We start from the raw sequence: 20,126 nt of genomic DNA on the forward strand, positions 1-20,126 counted from the left end.
CCTAAATGGCCTTGCTCGTCATGAATCTCACTGTAGTTCAGTGGTTAGAGCATCTGGCCGGTTTGCAGAAGGTGTTCGATAACCTTTGTGGACAGAATTTTTTCTAGTATTTTTTTCCTTGTCCTAAGCTTGGAAAATCGCATCTTTTTCATTTAAAGTAGCTACGTCGCAGTATTTTCGCGGATTTTTGTTCTTAACTGTTAAGAAATTCGTGGTAGGCAACTTTACCCATGAAAAACATTATCTTTGAACATAGAGAAGTCAAACCACGGCTAGAAATATCGATTTTTTTGAAGACGCGCGGAAACAAATTGAAAAGTTAAGCCTTCACTTTTTAAGTTAATCCTTTTCCATCTTTGCCATCTGCAGCTACAGACGCTTGTCAACAGTTTCAATGTTATGATATAGCAATTGTTGATAATAATGGACCATTATTTTTAGGCTCCCTACGGCAGAAATGAAAATTTTTGCTGTTTAAAGGAGAAGTTCACTCCAGAATGGCCATTTATTTTCTTTGCGCCAATAAAAAGTTTACACAAAGATATGTTATTCACCAAAATTTCAGCCTCCAACTTTAGCTATAACCCTACGAAATCTTATCCAAAACTCGACAACTGAACGCCGCCATCTTGGAGCTGGTAATGTATGCGTGACGTCAAAGAGCTCAGCCTGAAGTTTGACGGGGAAATTTTAATAGTCGAAACTCCTTGTTTTTTGTATTTCTTGGAGCTCTGTTTGAGCAAAATGGAGCTGCACAAACAGGCATTTTGTCAAACAAAAGCCACTTCGAAGAAACAAAGAGTTTCGAGTATTTAAATTTTCCCGCCAAACTTCAGGCTGAGCTCATTGACGTCACGCATACATACATACATAAAACTTTATTTACCCTACATACATTACCAGCTCCAAGATGGCGGCGTCCAGTTGTCGAGTTTTGGATAAGATTTCGTAGGGTTATAGCGCACGTTGGGGGCTAAAATTTTGGTGAATAACATATCGTTGTATAAACTTTTTACTGGCGTAAAGAAAATAAATGGCCATTCTGGAGTGAACTTCTCCTTTAAAAATGTGTTAAAATCCGTGACCAAGCCCCTTTAATTTTATTGAGCTTCAAATTGCCGTCTCCCTTTCTCTAATTCCACACATGACAAAACTGGAACATTGCACCGCAGTATTGCATTAACTCTATCACTTTTCTCCTCAGAGTTCGTTCCGCCATATTGTTTTTTTTTCGCCTCCCAATAAATCCCATAAGCGCTCGCGCCGATACTCTCGGCCCAGGCCAACACTTGTTTTCGAAGTGAGCTCCTGGCAAAAGCTTTCCACCACAGGCTTAAAAGTTAGAATAACATTTAACTTTAGATTGACTCTCGAAGTGAAATTTTTAAAGCTATTTGTACATGTATATGTCAGCAGGACACGCATACCATTTTGCGTTTGGGTTGATGTTCTTCTGCCGGTTTCTTTCCTCCAGTAAGATCACAGTTGGGCTGTAGACATCATTCTCTTGAACATGAGCCACAACAGACTGCATTACACTACAACACAGTAATGAAGAACACATGAATAGATGAGTAAAACACATAAGCAGACGAAAAGTCCCCCGTAACAAAAATATATATATGAACAACGACTGACTGCATTTTTGGACAGTACCACATATCACACTAGTTTATGCGACACGAAAAATGATTGGGTAAATCATTCTCGAAGGCGACAAACGTTGCACAAAGTGAACAACGCACCACACTTCCAAACTATAACCCAACATGTTAAAAAAAAGATTTATTTATATTCCCGAAGAGATAATCATCATATGCAATAATGATTATTGTTATATAGCTGGAATTACTCCCCCAACAGCGCCCACTCTTACTGGCTACTTCGAGGTCACATGACATCTAACAATAGAACTGTTTCCCGCCAAAAGTCTTTGAGCGAGCAACATTGTAAAATCTATGACGTCAGAGGCCGCGAATGTTGACCGCCGACCGCCGACATTGAGATTCTCGGGAAACAACATTAACTGTTTCCTCGGGTCCAGTCATTAACTGTATATTAGAGCGGTTTTCACTTGAGTGTCGAAAGTAAATTGCGTTTGCTTTGGTTTTGCATTACTACGCTTAGTGATTGGTTTAAAAATCTCGCGCCACTTTCTTAACCAATCAGAAGTAAAACCAAAACCAATCGTGACTCGCTCGCGCACGTTTTCCCGCGCTTCGTGCCTGCGACATGTATTTGCTTCGAGTTTTGATTGGCTGACTGGATTGTCTGTGTCTTTTGTGATTGGCCAGAGTAATTACTTTGGTTTTGGTTTCACAACACTTTATTGAAAACTGCTCTATAACATACTAACATTTCAATAACTCATTTCTTACTTTCTGCCTGTAAGTCCTTTGTCCATCAGTGAACCCTGCTGATCAGCTACGGAAAAAAGAAAAGCAGGAATAAGTATTTTATATGTTTAAAAACTTCAAAGCTGTTGGAATATTCTGAGCTGACTCTTCTCCAGTTTTCCCCTCTACTAAAAGCAACCAATCACTAAAAAGATTAATTTCAAAATAATGCTTCTCATTAAAGAAAGCCTATTTTCAGATATTAAAATTCCACTTGGCTGTTGACAGACAAACAATTATACAGTTGAATTGTCTAACTTCTCCAAGTCTTGCTATGATTTTAAGCTTCAATATTTCTTTGATCACAAATAGGCCATTTTTCTGACCAAAATACCATCTTAGAAAGTCTTTCAATTGAACCAAGAAACACTATTCAGTTTGATGTTGCACCAAAATCCCACAACTGACATTAAAAGAAATTTATGAAAATACGCAAGGAGAATTTAAACATCAATCTTGGAAATTAAATTATTATCTTTTGCCAATTAATTGCCTTATTGTTTAAGTTGTTCCTTTACCTTTTTTTTGCTTTATAGTGCATCCAATTTATTGTAATTGTCTCTAGTGTAATTAGCGTAATTGTAATTTATAATATTTTGAAACCTACTCCAGTGTGTGCAATTAGTACCAAATAATATTGTAATATAAAAGGCGTGCTACAAATGAATGTAATTGTATTATGTGTATGATAAGATGTTCCTTTACCTTTTATTCTGCTTTATAGTGCATCTAATTTATTGTAATTGTCTCTAGTGTAATTAGTGTCTCTAGTGTATCTAGTGTATCTAGTGTCTCTAGTGTATCTAGTGTCTCTAGTGTAATATTTTGTAACCTACTCCAGTGCTATTGCAATTAGTATCAAATAATATTGTAACATAAAAGGCGTGCTACAAATGAATGTAATTGTATTTTGTGTATGATAGCAATAAAAAAAAATAAAATAAAGTAATAATAATAAAAAAAAAATCAATCTTGGGAATCAGAGCTCGTTCAACCTACCTGGCGCATTCCACAGGACGTACAATGGAACCATGTCATATTCTTCCCTTTCACCGTCCCACGAGGTGGATACCAACACCTGGGTACCAAGCCCCGAGTTGCTGCGGCGTTCCTGTCACGTGATCAAACACGTCAGCATTTTTTGGACATGAACATGCGCACAACTTACTAAGAACAGTAGATCCCAGACCACCAACCGACTGCCATGAATTCGAGGCACTGAGAGCTTAAGAGTTGTAATTGCCTCGATGTCATGCTACCCAACCCAGGTCCGTTGACGCGGGTGACTGTCATATTTGAGTGGAGAATGCGAGGGGACAAAATGCCCACAAGGTTCGCAAAAGGGCCCGTTTACCAATTACGCTTTTTCTGAGTGATGCTCAATTGCTAAAGAGTACAGAGAAACTGTTTTACAGCCCATGTGGAAACGGTAGTAGCAACTTGCGCTCATTGGATACTTGTAAAGGACGAGTTTATTAGTTTCTTACCTCAAATCTGTCAGCTCTCTCGTTGCTGGGATACGTTGACAACACGTGATCAGCCAAGTGTGAGGGAAGTTCAAGCCGCTTGAAATACCACACCTTCAAAAATAACAATACAAGGAACACTTTAAGTTTTTGCTTGAAATGCAATTATAAGGCTACTGAGCTGTATAATTGATTTCTAAAAAATCAGTGATGTAGGCAAAGGAGTAAGCGGTCGAGTTGCATGACAAAACAAGACTGTTTGGGTTCCGTGAAGTTTCTCGCATTTGTTTTGGCTTAGAGGTCTAAATGTTTTCGTTTTCACACTGAAGCCAAGCCAGTCCGCTAACAGACACAGCCCCTTGCTGAATGCCTTTTCCAAGTTGACACTCAGCATCGATGAAAAAAAAATTTCAATGCTCCAGGTGGGCTTAGTGTTCCGCGCGAACGACAAAATACTGTAAAAGTAACATGAAAAAGGTTGGATTAGCGTTGTGTAGAAATTTTACCTCCATCAAAGTGAACAGAAAGCACTGATCGCATCTACATCTACATCTATACTTCGCAATGGCATGCATACTCAAGTACGCGTAACTCCAGGTAAAACGAAATTGCAAATCGAGACAAGTTGGAAACTTGCGCCTACTTGCGTAAAAATTATCAGCACGACAAATACCGAAACCTTGTGTCATGGAGCCCCGTGTCACAAACTGCACTCACCAAGTTCCAAAAGATGATACTCTTCTCTTGCACGACTTCTGGGAACTGAAGTGCAGTGATGCCGTCATTTTCAAACATATTCTCCAGTTCCTTTCTCAAAACCAAAGGATTCAGATATGGGACTGTAATTAGATCTCTTTCTTCCGGGGCTCTGGACACTACAAAGACAAAGACGAGGAAGGAATTGTTGAATTCACAACTACATATCGTACATACAAAATCTTATTAGGTCCCCCTGTGTTAAGAGGCCCCCTCTCTAGTAAACACCAACCCCCTTTTTTAAGAACTGCATTTTTTATATGAACCCCCTTCTACAACCCAAACTCCCCCCCCCCCCCCCGCCCAAATAAGCCTTCCCAACCACATTCTCGTCCCCATAGCCCTTTCGTTTCTTTTAGCCGGCTGAGCCTTGGCACGAGAAAACGAAGGGCTCTGGGGACAGAGAATTTCCAGTCCTAGATTCTAGGGGTTCCGGTCTACATGTATGCAGTCATGACGTTTCAAAAGAATGTATGAGAGAGTCGTTATGTTTTTTACTTCCGTTTAGGAATTCTTTGTTCCAAACAGCCAATCAAAAAAATTCGAATTAATTCAAAAATCCTATGTCCCCAGAGCCCTCCGTTTTCTCGTGCCAAGCCGGCTAAGAGAAACGAAAGGGCTATGGGGACGAGAATGTCCCAATCAACGAAGGGGGTTTAAGATAGATTTTTACGGTAATACTGAGCTGATATTTCTAGGTTCAAAACATTTACTACAAAACAAGGTAGAAAAGAAATTGGGAATGTGTCCTGTAGCCAAATTTGCACTTTCAGGTAAACGTAGAAATATATTTTTCCCAATATAAAAAAAGAAACTTTGACTTCGGTAGGATTTGAACCAAGAAAAGAGTAATTCTCAGTCAGTCTGAGTAAGAATTTTCAGCTCTAAAGCGCATTTATATAAAGGAGCTACATAATGGAGATTTTGCGGATTTTTGGTCTTAACTGTTCTGAAACGAATAGTAGGCAATTTAACCCATGAAAAACATTATCTTTAAACATCAAAAGGAAGACAGTCTTAATTTGCGGAGAAAAATCAAACCACGGCTATCCTGATAAACATCAAGTTTTTGAAGACGTGCGGAAACAACTTGAAAAGATTAGCCTTAATTTTTCAAGTTGAAGTAGCAATCCATTTTCATCCAGTCATACGCAGCCAAAGACGCTTGTTAACAGTTTCAGTGCTCTAATATAGCAATTATTAATAAAAATGGACCAATATTTTTAAGTTTCCTACGACACAAATACATATTTTGGCTGTTCAAAAATCTTAAAATCCGTGACAACCCTTTAATTTACCCATAACATTTTTCGCTGCTTTCAGTTGTAGATAACTCTACTATCCACTTACCATACCAACTAGTACTCCCGTAGCTACCGCAAGTGCTGTTACTACTACGTGCGCGCGAAATCCACGACCCAGGCCTCGGACTGCCGTGTAGACTCCCCGAGGGACTGGCGTTAGCACTTGACGGTGCACTAATGCTATGGCGCATGCGGTGATGGCTAGCCCGGATGGGGACTGGGTTGGAGGCTGGGGGAGACATCGCGGCGCTGAGTGGACGCTGGGGACTGGTGAGCTTCTGCATCAAGAGATTGGATTCAATCGTGGTCGGCACAGAGTTGCTGAGCGGTCCGGAGCTCGGCTCCACTTCGGAATTTCCCGGCAACAATTCGTTGCTTCCGAAGCTGTTGATACTGGCCGATAGCTCAGAGCTCGGGTGAGATGAAAAACAGTTGCGATAATCCTAAGGAAGTGATGAAAAAACGGTAAATGGTTAACACAGTATTCAAGAAAATATTGTGAAGTTGTTGGCACCAAGTTTGAAATTTTGGTTCTACAATTTACCATAAATTTACACATTCAACTGCGTTGATATTTTTTCTGTATTTTGCTACAAAAGAGGGAGGTAACAGGCAGTTACACGTTCGACCCAACGATTAACTTCTGGTTTTAACGACCACTTTCTTCTAGGCCCCGGCAAAAGCTTAATCATGGTTCTAAGAACTCTTTCAAAATGAACAGATTTTTGGCGGCCCGTTGGCGTTCAGAAAAACGGTGTTACACTGTTCCAGCGAGATAAATCATTAAAGCAGAAGTTGAACGATAGAGTTTTCTAAAGTATAATACGATTTACACGTAGCTTGCCAATCAAGATAACTTACGTGTATATTAACAAACTACAACAGTGCATCTGGACTGACAGAGAGAAATTGTAAGGTTTTCATGGATTCCCGTTCGTTTGTTTCAGTCAAGAGTTCAGTTTAGAAATATCATTCAATTTCTGTAGAGACAGCGCAGATTCCTCTGTATCAAATTCAGCCCTGCACTGAATACTGTAACCTACCCATCTTTCTCGCTACATACCTTGATTTTAATTGTGAGACTTGCGACTTGCTGTGTTTGGCAGTATGGACATCTGTAAGTAAAAGGATATAACGAAATTGCTGTTACACGCGATTTTGCTACCAAACAAGTTGTGCAAAAAAATGGGAATTATACTAGGGCCGCCAAGCGGCCTAAAGTAATAATTCGGATTATATAAACAGACGAAATGAGAAATATATGAGGTTCCCATCCTTCACTCTTCCCTGGTGTATTTATAGGGTGTTGCTTTGCCTGTCTATTCCATGGCGTCAAAAAGCCAGTGAAGGATCATGGGTCCGCGGGACCTAGGCACCAGGGCCTTATGGGTAGACCCAGGCCCTTGTTTTGCTTTTAAGGGGTACCCCTTATATTTTTAGCGTTAAAAAGTGGTTTGAAGCACTAACTGGGAAATTCCTACCATTTGTTTTCTCATATATTTCGAACGGAGTCTGTGAAATATAATTGTCATGTAACACACCCTAAAATAAACGTGCCTCGTAACGCTTTCAAGCGTTGTACGAAGTCGAATCAAGTTCTAATTTTCGCAACCGATTGAGACAACGCTACAATCAATTCCACTTTCATGGGTTGCTTAGGACCTGCCTATATCTTCAAACGTCGTCTTTGGTGGGAGGGTGACCCTCCATACCAAGCCACCCCGAGCAAGAGGAAGCTTTCCGTCCAAACATTTCTTTAGAAATTGCTGCCACCCGTTTGATGAGAAATTGCATAACTGGTCCTAGGGACAGGATGACCCTGAATGGAGTGTACTTTTTGGTGGGGCAGGCCAACTTTTCTCCATGTAAACATTTTGGCTTGGTTAGCAGAAACAACTTTTCTGATATAAATGCTCGGTAAACGATGGCAAGGAGAGAGAGTAACCCTCGTTTCAGTGAAAACTTTTCTTCATGTAAACAGGCCGTTAGACGGTATTACACTACGGTATTTACTCGAATAAGCGCTGCGGCACTTATTAAACTTTTTGCGCTCAAGTGCGGCGCTTATTCGGGGGGGGGGCGCTTATTCAAGTAAATACGGTATGCAACGTTTATGCAACTTCACGGTCTCGCGAAATGATTAGCAAAATTGCCACACAGGCCGTACGATTCAATACTTCCTCACAGTACTTCACTGAATGGTGCAAAATTCCTACCCTGTGTTCAGATTAGAGTCGTCTGCAGTCCACCCAGCCAAGATCTCTTCATCATACAAGTAGCGCCCACATTTGACGCACTGATGGCAAGTACACAGCACCGCTTCGAGCGCAGTGTCGGGCTGCAAGCCAGAAGGGAGGCCAAAAATTACATCGTCCAACATCCTGGTCGTGTACTCATATGGGTCAGAATCCTCGCTATTCGCGTTGATATACAGCTGAGAATGCCGCGAACCGTCACTAAACCCAGCTGAAAGAACTGACGTTTCGCTAACAGTTCTTCCGTACGTCGCCCGCTTTCTTTGCGAGAAAGCTGCGCCGTCGATGGAGGTAGTTGACAAGTCTAGAAGATCTGTCGCTTCGGAAGCGGTGGACATTTCGCTGGTCGTTCTTTCTCGCCGTAATTTGAGTTCTCTCTCCGGCGTACTTCTGCCTTCACTGTCGTTTGGCTCTCCCAAGTCGAGCAGCCGTTCGTGTGACAGAGCTTTTTCGCGCTCGCGTGACGGCGTGCGTGACCGGTCGGGTTTTTTCAGGGTCATTCTTCTCGGCGAGTCTGTGACATCCAAGTCACTGCCTGATCCTGACGGGGACAAGGAGTCTGAGAACAATAACATATTTGAATTACAGAACGAATTTTGTTTTTCTATCACGGAAATAAAAGAACCCGTGAATCTTTTTGCAAACAAGCGTGCCTGTAGACAACCAAATTCACTGCATTTAGTGGGTTTTTTTGTCTGGTTTTGTTTCAATCGAGTTTTTTATCCTGAGAAGTAAAAAATAATTCACGATGCTCGTTTTTGTATGTGCGCGCGGAAGAAAATTTAGTGGTGAACAATAAAGACAATAGAGTGTTTCTGTCTCGGAAATATCGGTCTGATAGTTGCCCCTTGGAAATTTGATGTTCTTAAAACTAGCATATTAGCACTCGAAGCTTCGCTTCTCGGGCTAATATTTGTTTTAAGAACATCAAATTTCCGCGGGGCAACTATCAGCCGATAGTTCCTCGACAGAAACACTCTATTGTTTAAATACTGCACGCTGATAGCGCGAACAAATCGCTTCGCCAAAATTTCTTCCTCGCGCAAGTTTTGGGTTTTGGTGAACGTTTCCACCAGCGATGTAATTATTGACTCGAGCAACTCCTGCGCTTCTTTCGTGCTCTACAAACTTCCCGCGTGCACCATAACTCGATAGTGAATGCTAACGCATGAACCAATTGTTAAATGGCAGTGGTGAATTTTTTTCCGTAATTACATATTTAGAAGAGCTGACTAAAACACGGTTTACCTTCTTTGTTATTATGTGCCAGTTTCGCTAGTCTCTGAAGCTCGTACACAGCAGCAAAGAAATTCCTCAGTTTATTCCACATGTGGGAACTGGTCGTGTTGGACGGCCATTTTCCTTCCATAACAGCCTACGGAGTACAGAATAGAGACACTGAATCAAGGTAACTCAAGGCATAATTTAATCTCGTACCAGAGAAGATCCGGGGACGGAGGCATAACTGGAGGCGCTCTACGCAAACCCGTTTATCTGATTGGTAGTTGCTTGAACATGAATTTCCGCGCGCGATTTTAAACAGCCATTTGAAGAAACTACTCAAATATTTCGTCATTAGCTTGGATTTTTTTTTTTGGGTAAAATCTTATCCTTCGCTCTCGGAGGGTGGAGAAGCATTAGACTAGGCAAATCCTTTTTTGATTGTAGAAGGATTGCACGGGCACGATATTTCCAGGAAATTTCTGGTGCAGACCTAAATAGTTTTGTTGCTCGTGGGGGTGGGGGGGGGGGTTTTTTTTTTTTTTTTTTTTTTTTTTTTTTTTTTTTAATAAAAAGGAGGAAAGACCCCCCCCGGGGGGGGGGGGGGGGGAGCACACATGTTAAATAGCATTCAGTCAGTGATACATTTTAAAAATTCAGGAACTCGTTCAGAAGGGTGTGCGATCTGCCGTGACATTTTTGCAAAATTACATTAACTTTCAGCATTTTCTTACCCTGTTGTAGTACCCGTATGTCACAGCATTTGGTTTTATTCCTTGGTTTTTCATCTCAAACAAAACCTGAATGGAGCAACACAGAAACTAAGAATTTACAACTCATCCGACATATAACACACATTCCAGCTACGATCATCTCTGCAACTTGTTTCCTACAGTGTGCGGATATTAGAACGATTTTCAATTGAGTGTCCAAAAACCAAACCCGATTACTCTGGCCAATCACAAAGGACACAAATAATCCAGTGAACCAATCAAAGCTTGAAACAAATACATGAAGCCAGTACGAAGCGCGGGAAAACTTACGCGAGCGCGTCATAATTGGTTTTGGTTTTACTTTCTGATTGGTTGAGAAATTGAGGCGTGTTTTTTTAACCAATCACTAAGCGTAGTAATAAGTAAAGCAAAACCACAGCAAACGCAAAATACTTAATAAACGCAAGTAAAAATCGCTCTTTTAAAATTTTCACCACAACGTACTAAACGCTAAGTTCTACAACCAGTTATTCCCACCGGCATCGTTTATAAAAAAAAAATACTTTTTCGCTCAGTACACTGATTCAGGGAATTGCTTGATCTCATAGCACAGTCCATAAAGAACGTTGCTAACGGGTTGGTGAACATGAAACTCGTTTAATGTCATACCCGTCACCATAGTAACATTTGATTTCGTTTACATTACATAAGTCAGGTTTAAACCGCTCTCACTCGTTTAGAATGTTCCACTGACTAACACGAACAAGTCTGGTAAATCGAATGTTGTGTTCACACTTGGTGTCGGGCGTGGCGTCCGAGTACTATTCTCACTGGGCACTCGTGTGAACACACTATTTCTTTTTACTACCATTTTCGAGCGACCGTGAAAGGCAAACTTTTTTCCGCGTTTTTTCAAGGGTAAAACATTCAAGTTTGACTAGACAAACCGTCGCCTTTTTTTAACTGAACCAATTAACGTTTGGAGCGTCAACATGTCAAGTTGGACAGCTCCGCCGGTGTGTTTCTGCACATGAAACAATGGTTTTGAAAACTTTTGCGTCGACTTTTTATATTTCTTCAATGAATGTTGACAGAAAAGGGCGGCTTTAAATTTCTGGCAATTGTTGTGACAGCGATTGTTTATTTATTTTTTTTTTATTTTGAGAGTATTTTTACGTTAAACAACGTTAAATGGTTTACTTGTAAAACGGGACAGTTTGTCTAGACAAACTTGAATGTTTTACACGTGAGAAAACGCAGAATAAAGTTTGCCTTTCACGGTCGCTCGAAAATGGTAGTAAGAATTTTAATTACCCACGCCAGAATTCGGGCAAGGTGCACGTGCCGTTGACAAGGTCGAGACGTGTCACTCAGAAACTAAAGGGCGCTTGGGTGCTTTGGCTCCCAGTGTCTAAACACGGCCCTTTTTTTGGCCGGTGCCTGGGTACCAGTGCTCAGGCAAAGACTGATCGATCTTAGTCGCACTTTCAAGATGCTCACCTTCACAGCAAGAGCAGGGTGGCCGTATTGTCCACAAAGCTGCATTAATACTCGGTAACACACCTGTTTGAGAGAAGAAAGAGTTATGAAATTAGCCTGCTTGCTTTGCTCCTTGGTAGACTGCTCGATCTGAAGTCTACTGCTCTGACCATTAGGTCACTGCAATTCCTTCGTGTACTGACACATGTTCAGCATCAAATTCTCTTTAATTGTTTATCATACATTTTCTATAATTTCTTTGGGAGAGTTTGATTTTCATCAAAACGTTTTCCTTGCCTACTGGATTGGCTATTAATAAAAGTAAAGAGCACAAGTTACCTTAATACATGAAATTTTCGTGACACGTTAATTTCGCAAATCTCGCGATTCCAAAAAAATCGCGAAATTAAAGTGACGCGAACAATAAGTGTCGCGAACATAACATGACGTCAAAATTAAGTGACTCACATTATGTCAATAATCAAGAAAGAATAAGTTTAGTACCACTGAAGGAAGGAATCTTCAATGTAAAATGGATGTTGTCGTCAATTGACTCAAGAACAATAACTCATGCAAGTACAAGCATGACCTACTTGTAGACATAATGTTGTTGCTAATGCCGAGATTAGGTTTTCCGAAAACGGAAATGGAACGAGCCGCCTGTAGAGATGCAAAGTGTCGTTTTATTGTACTATAACGAGAGAAAATAGCAATCCTGCAGTAAATACATGCGAGCAACATACTCACTGTGAAAATCAAGATACATGTTACGATCACAGTTTTCCCAGAAATGAAAACAGCAGAGGAACGCTAACCGCAAGAGTGGAACTCACCGCGAAATACACCCGACAATAGTCAGGAAAAAACACGACAGATTTTCTACTTACTACTTTCGCTCCCAGTAGGGGGGTCGCGAGCGTGGCACGCGGAACGCTGGGAGCCGGAGAGAAAAAATTTTTTAGGCAAGATCAGGTGAAAAAAATAGTACTAAAGGAGGCGGTCGCACGTAAAGGAAACCAAGGAAACAAAGAAGACCAAGAAGAACAAAAATCACACAGGTGCCCCACGCGAACGAAGTCGCAGCTCTCCCTCCACCAACAGTGCGTGCTCCCCCGGAGCGCGCCCCAAAAAAAGAAAAGAGAATGACCTCCAAAAACACGGGTACTCACTCACCGCCCGATCGACCAGGCCCGCCGGACAGGTGAGACCAGAGGACAGAGAGAGCGACAGACCGCCCCGAGAGGGGGCACCACACAAGCGGAGTGGCGAGGGCGGCAGGGCGCGCCCCGACCGCGCGAACACCCACCCAGAGCCAGCCGAGAGGACGGCCCGCGACCCCCGCCCCGGGGACACCGAGCCGAGGAACAGAGAGAGAGAGAGGAAGAAAGGGCGGACCGCGGAAAACCCTATTTAGACCCGACCTTGCGTTTTTGTTAATTTTGACGTTATTGTTCCTTTGATGAAGCCGTTTTAATTTAATTCAAGAGCATGTTTAATAATACTGCCACGGAAATGTATATTGTGTCTTACTCAAAAACGCGAAATTAAAGTGATTCAAAATACAAAATTTCCGCAAAATCTCGAAATTTAAGAGTCGCGAAATATGCACACCTCAAAATCGCGAAATTAACGTGTTGCGAAAATTTCATGTAATAAGGTAGACTGTAACACCCACCTCGTCTGGAAGTTTGACTCCTTTCTTTTTCTTGCACAAGATCTGCCAAAAACCAATTGTAAGTAATATATCAAAAACGAGAGTCAGAGTGTAAATCAAAACCTTGCGGGTCCACAAGTCTATCCTTTGGATACAGAAAGGCTGACTTACCTCAAAAGCCACATGTAACACTTTTGCTTTATTGTGGTGACGTTTAACATACGCAGGCAGATGAATAAACCATAGACTGTAACAATGCGCTAATAAACACCTACAAAGATGTGAAATACGAAAAAAGAACGGACTGTCAAATACAGTGTTTGAACAAAAGGAAAACTTGAGTATAACTATCACAAAAGAGACGCTGGAGAAAAAAAATCAATATTGACTCACTTGGCCCAGTTGCTAGGACTTGCAGAGTTCTTTTTTGCCATCTAGAAATGAAGCGAAGTCAAAAGGTTTATGTCATAATAATAATAATAATATTTAATACTTATATTTCTTTTTTTTTATAAAAATTTTAAAAAGGGATTAAAATTTTTTTTTTTAAAATAAATTAAAAAAATAAAAAAAAAAAAATTAATTTAATATTATATTTTTTTATTATTTTATTTTTAAAAAAAAAAAAAAAAAAAAAAAAATTTAAAAATTTTTATAAATATTTTTTTTTTAAAAAATTATATTTTTTTTTTTTTTTTTTAAACTTAAGGGCACATAAAAAACCCCCTCTTCTTTTTTTTTTTTTTCCGCCTTCCTACACTAATAAATAAATTCCGTGAACCCTTGACATTATATGTCAATTAGTTAAATGAACTCTTAGGAGGACAAATTCCTTTACTGATTTAAAAATGTAAAAAGATGTACCTATAGACACATGTTTAATTTTCAATAAATTTGCCTGCAATTTTTTGGGGTGGACTGTCTCCGGCAAACATTTACAGACAAACGAATGAAAAATTTAAAGGAGATTGCATGTTTTCTCTTTTACCTAATACATATAATTAGAGCGGTTATCACTTGAGTGTCGAAAGTAAATTGCGTTTGCTTTCGTTTTGCATTACTACGCTTAGTGATTGGTTTAAAAATCTCGCGCCACTTTCTCAGCCAATCAGAACTAAAACCAAAACCAATCGTGACTTGCTCGCGCACGTTTTCCCGCGCTTCATGTCAGCTACATGTATTTGCTTCGAGTTTTGATTGGTTTACTGGATTGTCTGTGTCCTTTGTGATTAGCCAGAGTAATTACTTTGGTTTTGGTTTCACGACACTCAATTGAAAACTGCTCTATCTCACTTCGTTTACAATTGGTAATTTTTCCAGAATTCGAGTTTTTTAAAACATTCGCACTTGGCATTGCATTCCCAAACAAAAACTGTAATTTCCACACGGTGTTTGCATTCCCAAATCAATAGAAGACCTGAAACAGCGATTTAGAGTCAGGTACACATTACCAGAACAGATTCATGTCTTTCAGCTTTTGTCCTCTTAGCCACAGGGGACACGGGTGGGGTCATTATGGACTGTGCGTGAAGCGACAGCTTCTCTGGCTTCATGAGAGCAACATTCAAAACTGGGAACACTGGGTATCTGTTAGAAAACAACAACAAATGTACAGTTGGATCTCGATTACTCGAACGCAGTTGCCTAAAGGTTAGCGCGCTCGCCTCCGAGTCGAAGTGCCCGGGTTCGAGGCCTGGCCGGGGCACTGCGTTGTGTTCTTGTGAAGGACACTTTACTCTCACAGTGCCTCTCTCCACCAAGGTGTATAAATAGGTACCGGCGATTTTACTGCTGGGGGTAACCCTGCGATGGACTAGCATCCCATCCAGGGGGGAGTAGCAATACTCCTAGTCGCTTAATGCTACGGAAACCGGGATAAGTTACGGCCTGTATGGGCCACTAGGCTCGAAGCAGACTCAGGGTTGGAAACTAAAATTCGGAGCACTCGCCACTGGGCGAGTGACCCAATGCACTCGCCCAGATCAGTTCACCGCCCAGGACCGGAGAAAATTAGTCCCCCTCCGCCCATATAAAATGTACAACAATTTTTAATCATGTTTTATCACGCTTTGCTACCGTGGTGGTCGATCGCGAACAGACTGAAATATCAACGAAAAATCGACAAAAATAGACCTACTCCACGACAAAAACACGAGCACACTTACTCAAAAGTTAAATGAGTTTTATTTGATACGTATTCCAATTCCTGTAGTGTGAAACTGACAGAAAGAGGGGGAAAATAGCCATCTTGCCGTTCGCGGCCGGGAGGATAAGAAGAGGATCATAAGCAAGTCCTCATTAAAAATCACCAAACGGAAGCCATGTCGTACGAATGCACAACCTTGTCTGCCTTGTTGGAGATCAAAATGTTGGAAAGCATCGGCTGAGATAGAGAGAAGGGGAAAGTAAAAGGTACTCTATTGAATTTATTGAAAATCAACTCGCCAACCGGGCGAGTGATCCGTGAGTACCGCCCAACTGTCACACTCGCCTGGGCGAGTGGGCGAGTAATTTCCAACCCTGAGACTTTACCTTTACCAATAACTCGAACCTCCCACAAACTCCCTTTCACGTTGTTTTCTTACTAGTTTTACCCTCAATAACTTGAACTCCCAATATCTCGAACCTTTTCTCGATTCCCCTTCATGTTGTTTTCTAACTAATTTTACCCTCGATAACTCGAACTCCCAATATCTCGAACCTTTTTCGATTTCCCTTGAAGGTTCGAGTTATCGGAATTCAACTGTACTTACAACAGAGGTGAAAGAAATAATTATTTTCTTTAATAAGTAAATTATTTTATTGGGAGGTATCGCCAGAATTGTTTAAAACATGTAAGAGAATCTTAAATGGGAAAATGAAGAAGACTACAATTCCTTCAGTTAAAACTGTTTATAGAAAAGTTATATTGCTTACGTGTAGAGCTTTCCTTTATTAATGTTGGACGTGTCTGGTGGAGTGACAACATAAGTCCTCTGGCCACCCCTATGGAAAACAAATGATATGTACAAAGATAAGACAATGGACACCAAATTATTGAAAATTGCTGCGTCGGCTCAAGTACGTATACTAGTAAACTTGTTTATTAAAAAACATCATACGTTGCAATCGTAGGACTGAATTACGTACAATATAAAAATTACAATAAAAAATGGTTTAAAATTCTGAAATTAATTACAATTGTGATCACGTGGCTAACAATAAACGATTTCATAAACCGATCAGTATAGCAAACGGGAATGTCAAAACGTCTCTTATTTCACAAACGCTGAGCATGAGAACTGGCTATAGGAGGTAGCAGATAAGCCAGGTTGTGATCTTTCTTGCCTACGATATTGTTTAATAATTTAACGGATCGTTAAATAATTTAACGGAGCATGAAACAGCCAATCAGAGTTTGAAGTAGAGTAATGTGATTGAAGGCACTTCTTATTGAACCTTTCAAAGAGCTAGGGAGATGCAAAGTTCATTTTCCAGTAAAAAAAATGTTACAAATTTAAAAAAAAAAGCTTCTTCCGATTTTTAAGTAGAAAAATGTACATTGTGTTATTTTAATACCTTGCAACTGATTCATCCACTTCAACTAGACGGCTTTCTGGTGATACTTCAAGCTGCAAAGTAGAGAAAACACAGTATGGTTTGTGACAAGATCATATACTTATGTAAGGACATTACTTTAACTATACATGCACTTTGTGCAAGACATATCCATGAACCCATGAATGATTAAGTTCTTGCTGCTCTGCTGAAAGCTACATGGACTCGAGAATTTATTTGTGAAGTTGAGAAAGGCAGATCTTGCGACATGAATCATAAAATAAGTGTGACGAGAAAGCAACACATGTTATATGCACCAAACAAGCCAACAATGTAGCATAGAATTTTTTTAAGATGACCACAATTTCAGAAACTTACTTTTCCTAAACAGTTGTCAAAGAAGGCCAACAAAGAGTCTTGTGATGTCACAAATGATCTCTGCTCAATAAACCTGCTGAACATCTGTCAAAAACAAGTAAAACAACTAAAATAAATAAATTTACTACCTTTATTTAGGCTGGTTGTATGTAACCGTGCATTTGCCGGCAGCAGTGATGGATAGATGTGAACAAATAAACTAAAATCACCAGGATTTTGCTACCTGTGTCCTTGATAGAGTCTGGAAAAACTTTGATTGTGAACTGGGACGACTCTTGAGAAAACCTAACCAATGAAAAAAAATCATAAATTAAAAAAACTCAGAGACTCAAAGGACAGTGCAGAATGCAATATGGCCAAACATAAGTCAAATGAGTTCACCTTTCAGTCTGAAACGCTGTTTCATGTGTACTTGTAAGATGTTGAAAGACCAAACGTGACAACTAAATCACGCGACAACTTCATCCGGGAGAAAGATTTCCCTTATTGAAAAGTCACACACGCGGCCCACCAGTTGACACAATTAAGAGTCGAAATTTTTAGTAAAGGAAGTTTTCAATCATTTGAACCGTTGTGTTTTAAGTTAACTTTCGTTAATTTGAGAGTTTTTAAGCAGCAAACGTGATACTTTTATTTTTTGTGCAAACTTATGTAACATGAGACTAATTTAATAAAGTAGAAAGAGTCTACAAGAATCCTGCGGCATTGAAAATCACATGGCACTAGGCTTAGATAACATTTAACTTTTGTTGGTTTGATTTTCAGTTGGGTATGGGTCGCACTTGGGAAAAGTTTTCATCTTTGCCGGTTAAAAAAAAGAAAAGAAAAAAACAGAAAAAACTTCTTAGACGTCAAAACAGCAAACGTGATACTTTTCCCTTCTGTGTAAACAAATGTAACATGACACTTTTTTTTCTCCTAAACTTATGTAACGCAACACTTGTTTTTGTCGAAAACATATGTAACTTGGTACATTTCTTGGGCAAACAGGACGACATCGATTGAAGTTGTTTTGCTTTAATTAATAAAACTAATTATAACACAGATATTATCGATAAATCCAAGAAATATTTTTTCAGATTGGGAGATATAAGGTCACCTTTTAAAGACTAGTCGGTATGTTTTGAAGTTAAAAACGAATGAACTACGATCAATATAGCGGCAACAGAATAAGAACTTGCCATTTCGTGACAATTTGATAATTAAATTAGTTTGTTTTATAATAGAATGAACTGATTTATTTTGTGAACGAAACAAAATCTTTGTTGTAATAGTTCTGACCAAGGAAAATGTGCATTAAAATTGTTTTGTTTTTGCTCCAAGCAAAGGTAATGAGATTTTTTTTTGTTTATTTGCGAACGGTGACTTGCGTTCACGTAGGAGTGTAGTTTCAATTTGAACTGTTCCCGCGAGAATATTTAATAAACAAACAGGAAGCGAATTCAGTGGCATTCTCAGATATTTTAACTGAAATGTTCGGATACTTTTTAGTGTGTCTCCTCCAAACACCACTTGTGTTCCTTCCCGGGAGTTCCTTACTCTTAACTTTTCAACCGTAACACAATTGTTATTTGCTTGTAACAAGACACTTGTTTTCCTTGCAAATGCTGTAACATGATACTTTTGTTTTTCTTTCCGCGACATCGATGGCAGCTGTTTTGTTTTCAATAATTAAGCCAATTTTTCACTTTAATTTAATTAAGTTGCGGTTTCAACTGCTCGAATGACCTTTCACGAAAAGTAAAGAACAAATCAAATAAAAAAACATCTCTTTTGAAAGGTTTTTAAAAGCGTGTTACAGCTTGGATATTTGTTTCCTGCTTACTAAGGGTTTCGTGCCGAAAATCACCGAACAAGTTTTTGCATGCTTAATTACGAAACCGCTGTGAAAGTCTCAAAATCTAACTTAATTAATTTGCGGTTTTAACTTGGCGTCTTGGAGTCTGCAGGAATCCTACCGCAAACGCGCGATGCACGCGATGTTTCTAAGAATAAAACGGAGTCGAATCTGGGCATGCGTTTGGCGCAAAGTACTTTGCTATCGAAAGAATAGTACCACAAGGAGAGCAAAAGGTCTTCCGAAACAAATATATACGTTTGAAATCTTCACATGAAAGTAACGTAGATATGCGCATGCGTTTGGCGCAAAGTACTTTACTCTAGAAAGAATAATACCACAAGGAGAGCAAAGGGTTTTCCCACCCAAATATATACCTACCCACAAGGAGAGTAAAGTAGATATGGCCTATGTTTTACCTGGTACGTAGGTAGGGTTCCCACCCCCTACCCCCTCCACAAATAATAATTAATTGATATTAATTAATTAATTGCTGATTAAAAGTTTACACCATAGTGCGTTAGCGCTTGAGGGGTTTAGGGGTTTATCACACGACTGCCCACCAAACCATCACAAAAGTGCATTCTGCACTAAAAATCTGACAGCCTTCCGTTTATGTTTTTCTCTACACATTTTTTATGCATTCTTCACTTCCAGCCACGCTGTTAATTATCCATAGTAAAGCACACTTATGTACATACCATCGAGGTCAAACAGTGATGTCAAATCGCATGTCTCTTGTGTGGGCGCTGAAGTAATTGGTTTCAGGAAAGAGCTGCAAAATGATTAAGTTTATTCAATGCACCTCTTTGATGGACATGCTACTTGATATTTTTGCTTTTGTTTGTTTGTTTGCTTGCTTGTTTTTATTTTTATTTTACACTACTTGTGCACTTAGACTTAACTTATACGTTTACATTGATGCTATTGATATTGTGATCAGTACTGGGAAAAAAACAGCCTTGGTAAGACATACTAGACATGGTAGTCGTACAATAACAAATTCCCTAAAACTTCAGTTATTATCGAGGGTAACAGAACAGGATTTTCTTACTCGTAGCCTTTGAGAATTGTTCCCATAAACCGCAAAAAAGCATCTTGAATGGCTACTTCTAGTTGAAGCTGAGGAG

The 20,126-nt window shown here is 39.8% G+C and overlaps 1 protein-coding gene across 1 annotated transcript in view; it reads right to left on the reverse strand.

The window, feature by feature from the left end:
• Positions 1–20,126, reverse strand: part of LOC144654124 (C-myc promoter-binding protein-like) — a 40,219-nt gene that overhangs the window by 2,797 nt on the left and 17,296 nt on the right. The window contains exons 17-37 of the mRNA XM_078514226.1: positions 20,051–20,118; positions 19,698–19,771; positions 17,383–17,444; positions 17,160–17,243; positions 16,803–16,855; positions 16,161–16,229; positions 14,696–14,831; positions 13,638–13,678; positions 13,416–13,515; positions 13,266–13,307; positions 11,612–11,674; positions 10,133–10,198; positions 9,426–9,552; positions 8,139–8,736; positions 6,986–7,037; positions 5,969–6,365; positions 4,580–4,737; positions 3,884–3,976; positions 3,396–3,507; positions 2,379–2,424; positions 1,428–1,538 (exon numbers count right to left, since the gene is read on the reverse strand). Of these exons, the coding sequence (XP_078370352.1) occupies positions 1,428–1,538; positions 2,379–2,424; positions 3,396–3,507; positions 3,884–3,976; positions 4,580–4,737; positions 5,969–6,365; positions 6,986–7,037; positions 8,139–8,736; positions 9,426–9,552; positions 10,133–10,198; positions 11,612–11,674; positions 13,266–13,307; positions 13,416–13,515; positions 13,638–13,678; positions 14,696–14,831; positions 16,161–16,229; positions 16,803–16,855; positions 17,160–17,243; positions 17,383–17,444; positions 19,698–19,771; positions 20,051–20,118 (2,552 nt within the window). The remainder of the gene's footprint in view (positions 1–1,427; positions 1,539–2,378; positions 2,425–3,395; positions 3,508–3,883; positions 3,977–4,579; positions 4,738–5,968; positions 6,366–6,985; positions 7,038–8,138; positions 8,737–9,425; positions 9,553–10,132; positions 10,199–11,611; positions 11,675–13,265; positions 13,308–13,415; positions 13,516–13,637; positions 13,679–14,695; positions 14,832–16,160; positions 16,230–16,802; positions 16,856–17,159; positions 17,244–17,382; positions 17,445–19,697; positions 19,772–20,050; positions 20,119–20,126) is intronic.

This window comes from Oculina patagonica, chromosome 1, assembly GCF_052425735.1.
Source record: "Oculina patagonica isolate OP01 chromosome 1, crgOcupat, whole genome shotgun sequence".
In the NCBI taxonomy this organism is placed as follows: Eukaryota; Metazoa; Cnidaria; class Anthozoa; order Scleractinia; family Oculinidae; genus Oculina; species Oculina patagonica.